At 41.4% G+C, this 7,453-nt stretch overlaps 1 protein-coding gene across 2 annotated transcripts in view; it reads right to left on the reverse strand.

Annotated features, from left to right (window-relative positions):
* Positions 1–7,062, reverse strand: part of pnpla4 (patatin-like phospholipase domain containing 4) — a 60,498-nt gene extending 53,436 nt beyond the window's left edge. The window contains exons 1-3 of one of the 2 annotated variants that reach the window (XM_035637703.2): positions 7,039–7,062; positions 6,565–6,644; positions 4,474–4,516 (exon numbers count right to left, since the gene is read on the reverse strand). In XM_035637703.2, the coding sequence (XP_035493596.1) occupies positions 4,474–4,507 (34 nt within the window). In that variant the 5' untranslated portion in view covers positions 4,508–4,516; positions 6,565–6,644; positions 7,039–7,062. Of the gene's footprint in view, positions 1–4,473; positions 4,517–6,564; positions 6,645–7,038 lie in introns of those variants that run through there. The other variant, XM_035637694.2, reaches the window with a different exon arrangement.
* Positions 7,063–7,453: the final 391 nt, after the last annotated feature.

Raw genomic sequence — 7,453 nt, forward strand, 5'->3', positions numbered from 1 at the left:
GATTCATAGGACTTAGGAAAGAGATCACAGTCTCAATTAGACAACCTGATTAATTTAAGTTACTTTAATTACAAAATAAAGGTAATTACCCTTTGGGGGGGAAAACACATCCTGCCATGTGCCCATGATAATTTGTAAATGAATAAAATTGCCATTTTTGGCCCATCAATCTTCACTCAGTAACCCATAAAAAACTAAGTAAAAACATGTTTTTAGAAAATATTCAGACCCTTAATTTGGTTGTCTGAAAAAGCCACTTGCAGTTAAAGACTCAAATACTGTAGCTTGAAATCTTCTTTTTTAAGTCTCTAAATGATTTGAACAGTTTTTCTCCTTCTTGCTTACAAAGCCTCTCAAACTCTGCCAGACTGGATGTGAGACGTCTTTGAACGGCTGTCTTCAAGTCCCAATGTATATAAAGTTCAACAACGTGTCTCCACTTCCTCCAACCGTACAAAACTGAAGCCAAAATATTACCATATGACACATGATGCAAATGAATCGACTACTGGAAACATCCCAAGCTCCCTGGAAATCCTCCCTCCTCAGTGAGACAGAGAGACGGACTGGACAAGCATCTGTAAATTATCAAGGAAAGAGGTTTCATAGTTTAAAGAATATTGAATATTCAACAAAAAAGGACAAAAGCCACGTTGCAGCGAGATGAAGTCGAGCAAGAGCACAGATTTTCCATTTTAAACGCTCAGCAGTGAAACAGCAAGCCTTTCAGCGCACGGCTTCAAAGCGCTTTCAGTAAACACGCCGAGCCTTTGTGCGCGCTGTCTCTAAATGGATCCAAACTTCAGGCTGCCGAAAAACTGGGTCTCCTCAGGTTACAATTGTTTAGCACTTGAACAGAGTCACAATATCATTTTGTTCAATTCGAGAAAGGATTTCACCAATGTGTCAAATCTAATTATGTACAGTCTAGTGCAAATAACAGAAGATTAACAGAAGAGCTGCAGATGACGCTCGCACAAAATTGACGACACAAAGATAATGAATGGTAGAAACGATGCAGGCTGAAATGTTCAAAAATACGAGGGATTTACTGCAGTAATAGAGAGGCTTTGCAATTTAGAGTCTCCGAGTTTCACAGCATATTTGGCAGCGTGCTTAGCATTCCCAAGGCAGAGATTCATCAATGTTTCAATTCAACGTCTAACAACACAAAAAGAATGCATCAAAACAAACCATGCAAAAGAAACCGAACCATATCTCTTTGAGTGAGTTTGATGAAAATGAGGAGTGTAATAGAAACGTGATCAAAACTTTTACACATTTTCACACTCTTTGCATATTATATATTCGCATATTCAATTTCTTCCTTCACTTTTCCTTTGTCCTCTATGATCTACCCATTTGGCTGCACACTCATGAACCCAAAGGGATAAACCTTGTTGACCTTTGTGACCCCGTTGCATTTCCCCTAGTACCGGCCTCAAAAGAAACTCATACTGTAGGTTTGGCATGGCCACGCACTTTTCATCTCAATTAATTCAAACCAAATCTGCAGCTTGTTTTGTATAATGATCATGGAAATGGTTTTTAACCATAGACTGTATTAAAAAAATGGATGTAGTCACCGGATCCGGAAAAATGAAGCCAATGCGGAAGTGCCTAAGGCCCCTCTGTGTGTGATAGAAAAAAGGCGGTGTGTGACTTGTACTGTAATGTGATTTGGGTTTGTCAATGTGACTATAGAGAAGCACTTACCATTAGAGTCTGTTTAAACTAACTTAAGGATTTAAAATCGGATGCAGTTCTCAGTCCTGTACAAAACGCAAAACTCCGTCACACGCTCATTTTATTTGTCATCAACCTTGTAATTAAAAAAGTGGAGATGCCTATACATGAGTGCCATAATTGGCCTGGAATTATCATCAGTGAGGGGGAAGCCTCTTCATAAGCCCCTCAGTCTCAAGTGCTCGCTGCCTCCCTCCGAGTAATATGGTCCATCACAGTAAAAAGCAGAATGGGAGAGATTTACCTTTCACAATTTTTTATAGTCACCACCACAGTCATGCTACCATGAACAAGTTTATACAAGGGATTTAGGTTCATTTCGCCTTACGCCGGCTATTTCAATTACTCCCAATTCCTAGGGCCTAATTACGCTCCATCAAACATCTCCAACTTCAGAATTTTCAAAAGCCGTCTCAAAGAAAAGGTTCTGAACGAAGCCTCCCGTCTTTGATGTTGATTCTTTTAAGGGAATCAGAAAGATGGAGCAGGAGATGGAAGGTGTCTGGGCAATATACAAATCACATTGCTACAACCGCCCGCCCGTCCTGAGTAAATATAGGTATATACATGTATATTAAATTAATGTGGCGATGCCATCGCTATAATCTGCACTATGAGACAGCTCAGAACTGTTTACAGAGGTTTTAAAACAATCCTTTTCACGGTGACATGATTTTCATTACATTAACATCACAATTACCATTCTTTATAACCTCTGCATCATCACTGAAATGCTCCCATCGCTATGGGACAAGTTATTTATGCCATATACCACTGTGCTCTTATGACGAGCTCCGATGGATGCCTCCAAGATGTCTGTTTAGAGACACATGTAAAGGAGGTATTATAGCTGTTAAACTTGCTGCTTCATGTATTTCCATATGCTGCACACAGTTTTTTTGAGTTTATCCTGTTAACAGTGGGAAATGTTGAAGATCTGAGATACAGCTGAGTGCCAGCCAATGAGAAAAGCTCCCTTCAGTCAGAAGTCATGTCGGTGTCTCTTTGTAGTCAAATGTCATGTCTTTCACCCACTGCTCGAGGACAGCCGTCTGTACCAGGCACTCTGCGTTACCTCGCTCCCCTGGGCCAAACCGTATTGATTGTAGTCGCTGAATTAGCATTTCATATCACCTTCCCTCATTTAAAATGGTGATTGCTGATATCTCGTCCAGGACAAATGGTCCGCAGGGGGATTGCAGCAGAGGGCGGCACCGATCAGCCGCAGAGAGTTGATGAGCTTATCATTGCAATGTAAATAGCAGTGTGTGCATGCGTGTGTGCACATTGATTGCTTTAGGGCCCGTCCCTCCTGTGGAGGTGTCACAGTCAGTAATCAAAGGATAAACTGGAGGAGAATTACAAATGACTGTATAATCTGTGAATGTGACGGCATCGGTCTGAAAGGATGATCATCCTTGGAAGTGTCTGTCACACTGTAAGAACACCAGATTTATCAGCTGGGCCTCCACTACTGTTGTAATAACCACAGATCCCATTCTACTAAATAAAAGTGTAGGACTTTATTAAGCCCATGTGTCAATCTACTGCATAAAAAAAGGGATAAGCATAAAGATAATGGCTTTGATAAGTGATTTGTACATGTATGTAAGAGTTTGAGAGTCCAGAATTAGTTTGTGTACTTATGTGAAGGAGCTATCTGATGGTCTTTGACTGACTTTGAGCAGTGAAATGAAAAATAAGTTTGTTTGCACAAAGTAAAAAAATGTGTTCCGTTCAAAGTGAGTCTACTTATGTAGTTTTATTGTAATTACAGGGAGGATAGGGTATGTGGACATTTTCAAGGTTTAGATTTGATTTGTTTTCTTGGTTTTATTCTCTTTGCCTGAGCATGCATTGTCGTAACTACTTTATCGCTCCCCTTACCCGGGATGACACGGTGAACAGAGTAAGGTCAGAACAATATTACCCAAATCCACCACTTATTTGTGCTCTGGGGACTGAGCTCCCTTCTGTCTCTTTCAGTAACCATGGGATCCGAGGTTAAGCCGGGAAGCCAAACAGATAACAACCGGAGGACGGTACAAAATACCTCTGGAGGATACACTCTGGCAGAAAATGGAGATATAGCAGGGTCAGGTGACACGGGTCGAGGTTGAAATATTTTGGCAAATAGATTTGCTCCACACTTTATTAAATGGTATAGGACCACTTTATGACTATGTACGCCTAAGATACACCTTTTTGCGAGTACAGTTCAGATTTGGCGATGACGGCACGAATGTTGGCGGCTCACCTGCCCAGTCTCCCTGACGCATCCAGTGTGAAAGTCGTCAGATGTCTGGAAGGGAGCGAAGGGAGCTAAGCCCACCCACACATTGTGCCACGGTTTATAATTTGAATGACTCCCACAGTTCAGCATCCACACGTATCTCGAATCAGAATGCAGCCCTGCTGCACCTTCTCCAGTGGCGATGAGTTAAGACCCAATCAATTTTCCTGTTCATTTCCCAACAGAAGAACACAATTCTTTGCAGACGTCAAGTAAACTGCCCATACTTTTGCACAAAATATGAACTCCCCGGCAATAAGTCCCCGCACTTTGTGTACAAAGGGTCCAATTGGTCGCTGAGATTTGGGGAAATGTGTGCCCCCACAATGCCACAATGAACGAGCGAGCGTACTGCAAATTAGTTTGGTAATATGTTGCAGTGGAGCACAGTAGCTGACATAATGAGGGCCTTAGGATGTGTCCTGCTTTCTTACCTGATCCTGGAGCCCCTTGTCTTGGCTTTGTCATTGGCTAGCTCTGAAAAAAAAAAAATGTACATGTCACCAAGAGTTGGAAGAAGAAAGGGTTAATTAGGGCCCAGCCACTAAATTTTTTCCCAAGGGTTCCCTATTACGTCATTCTACCCATTACATATCTGATATGTAATCCCCCTATATCTCCTGTATAAGAGAGATATAGGGGGTAAGGGTTTAAGAAGTGTTTCAACCAAACAGCGTCGTCAAATTTCTTCATTTCACATGTTTACATTCGATGAAGTATCTGTGTCTTCTCTAACCTGCTGAGCCTCGACCACACTGACTATCGATGTCTGGACTGCGACGAAAAAGCGAGGGCGATGGATCTCAATGTAATAATCAGGCAGCCAACATTAAGCCTTGAACACAAGCGAGTCTGAGTGTAATCGTAGCAGTGTCTCCGCTGCAGTCCCACTCCAGAGGGAGACGTTTAAAACCAACTAACTGCGTTGCTGGCTTGTGATTCCACCGCTCCCGCTATTTATATCTACAGACGCGCTGTTTCAGTCAGACAGCAAAGTGTCGCTCTGGGCTAGCTTCAGAGCGATCTCCCGCTACTTTCTCGCAGACTGTCATCTTTTTTTTGCTGTTGTGTTGATTTGTGGGATCGGAAGCGTCATCGGGCTACTCTCTTTTCTGTGCCATTTCCCCCTGCACTCATGATCCTGCTGAAAAAAAACAGAGTCTCGCCAGAGTTGGTACATTAACACAACACACACACCAAAAAAAAAAAAAAAAAATAAATATATATATATATATATATATATATATATATATATTGTATATATATATATATATATATATATATATATATATATATATATATATATATATTGTATATATATATGTTGCATCAGGAAACTGCTCTTTCCTTTAGTGCTCGCGCAGAAAGACAAAGGGTTCTTGCTCCTGGTAAGTGTTTCAAGCTCTCAGTCAGTCTGACCAATTCCCTAAACTGCGCAATTTGGCACAAAGCACACTCAGCAGGACTCAAGCCTCCTTTTCACTCTCACCGTCCCCCAATTACACCCACAGGCTCATTAGACAGTCCAGGTTACAGGGTTCGCTCAGTCCCCTGGCATCTCGCTTACACTAACAAGACAAACTCTGTTAACATGGAGCTTCCAATTATTTAGAAAAATGTGACCGTGCCGGTAACAATACAGTGAACTGCCTCTTGTCAGTTAGTTGCAGTGGCCTGTGGATAATGGAAATGTAAGACACAGGATTTTGACTTTAAAAGAACATTCATGATGTCGAAGACGAGCATCTGGGTTCTCAGAACATCTCGGGTGAATGAGGACATTCAAGACTCATGCCTGTGCAATTATTTCACACAAAAACATCCGGTTCAAAGTCAGCTGGGGGATAAAGTCGGGGGTTAACGTGCTTTTTTTTAGACAATACATCATCACAGGGGTGATGCATACCCTGCACAAGAGTTTTAAAGGCTGCGGTGGCTGGAGTCCAGGTCCGAGACTGTGGCGGCACGCCATATTTAAAACATCCAGTAAGTTACGAACCTCCTTTGCAGACAGGCAGAATTCAGCATAAACTCAGTAGATGCAGCATTCACTGTGCGCAGTCTCGCAACAATCACACATGGTCAGGCAGACCTGCTACTCCATTACTGAACTTTAAATTATCATAAAACTCTCAAATCTCTCTGCACCCAAACTATCATTTATGATGCAACGGGCCTGGCTAAAAAAAATACAGTATGGTCCTAAAAATGTAGGCTACTATTGGCCTGTTGTTAAATTCACTGATAAGCTCTGTGTGTGTGTCTGTGTGTGTGTGTGTGTGTGTGTGTGTGTGTGTGTGTGTGTGTGTGTGGGTGCGCGTGTGTGTGTGTGTGTGTGTGTGTGTGTGTGTGTGTATTATGCTGACTTTGAATCGGGTCATCTTAACCATGTTCATGAGAAGAATCCATATGTCAGACACAAATGGTGTTCACGTCTGCAAAATTGCATCTGGACATTGCCGTTCACGTGTACGACAAAGGCAGCTAGAGTTTATCTGAATCATTCGCATGCCAACTTTACTCACCGTGAATTCTACAGAGATTCTCCTGCATGTATTCTCACGTTTGAGTGTATCTGTCCATGGCTGTCCTTTTCCCTTCTGTCCTACAAACACAAAACAGAACAGACAGGGCTGTCCATGGTACTGAAACAACATAACTCCTATACATCACGCAGGATATAGATCAGTTGCTGACCTATCCATTCATTCACTCTTCTGACCGATGCATTGTACTCCAGCAGTAGGCTTTATTGCCTCCATGCACACTGTCCTAACGTTTGATTTTTTTTGGAGAAGAGCTTAATATTCCTGTTTTTCCACTCACTGCATTGCTCCCATGTGTGCGGTTGGAAGGTGAAGACGTGTAACTCAGCTGAGGGTTGAAGTCGGGGGTCAACGTGCTTTTTTTTAAACAATACATTAAATGAAAATCATCTGAGGGGTGATGCATACCCTGAACAAGAGTTGTACAGTGCTGTGGTTTTTCCAATTTATTACCTAGAGTCCAGGTCCGAGACTGTGGTGAAACCTCAGCTTTTATCCTGGAGCAACAAAAAAACAACAACAATAAGCTATAATAATTAGATGAATATATAATCAAACAAATATTTTCACCTTAAAAATTATACATTTGCAAGTTTTAATTTGACTCTTTCTTGTGATTGTTTCTAGAATATATCAACTGCTGGACGTGTGAAAGTGTAAAAGAAATGGAAAAGAAAAAGTTTACACAGTTTCTTTGAATGTCTATTACCGTTTTAAAGAATTACTTTTTTTTTAAAAAAGGGTTTAAAAATATAAACACGTTTGCCCTTTTTGTGGACTTCATTACCCACAAGCCATTGCGCTGGGACGACTAAAAACCACCCCTGCGTTCTGCAGCTTCATATCAGACAAAAACGTTTTACTTTTT

Source organism: Scophthalmus maximus, chromosome 1 (assembly GCF_022379125.1).
Source record: "Scophthalmus maximus strain ysfricsl-2021 chromosome 1, ASM2237912v1, whole genome shotgun sequence".
In the NCBI taxonomy this organism is placed as follows: Eukaryota; Metazoa; Chordata; class Actinopteri; order Pleuronectiformes; family Scophthalmidae; genus Scophthalmus; species Scophthalmus maximus.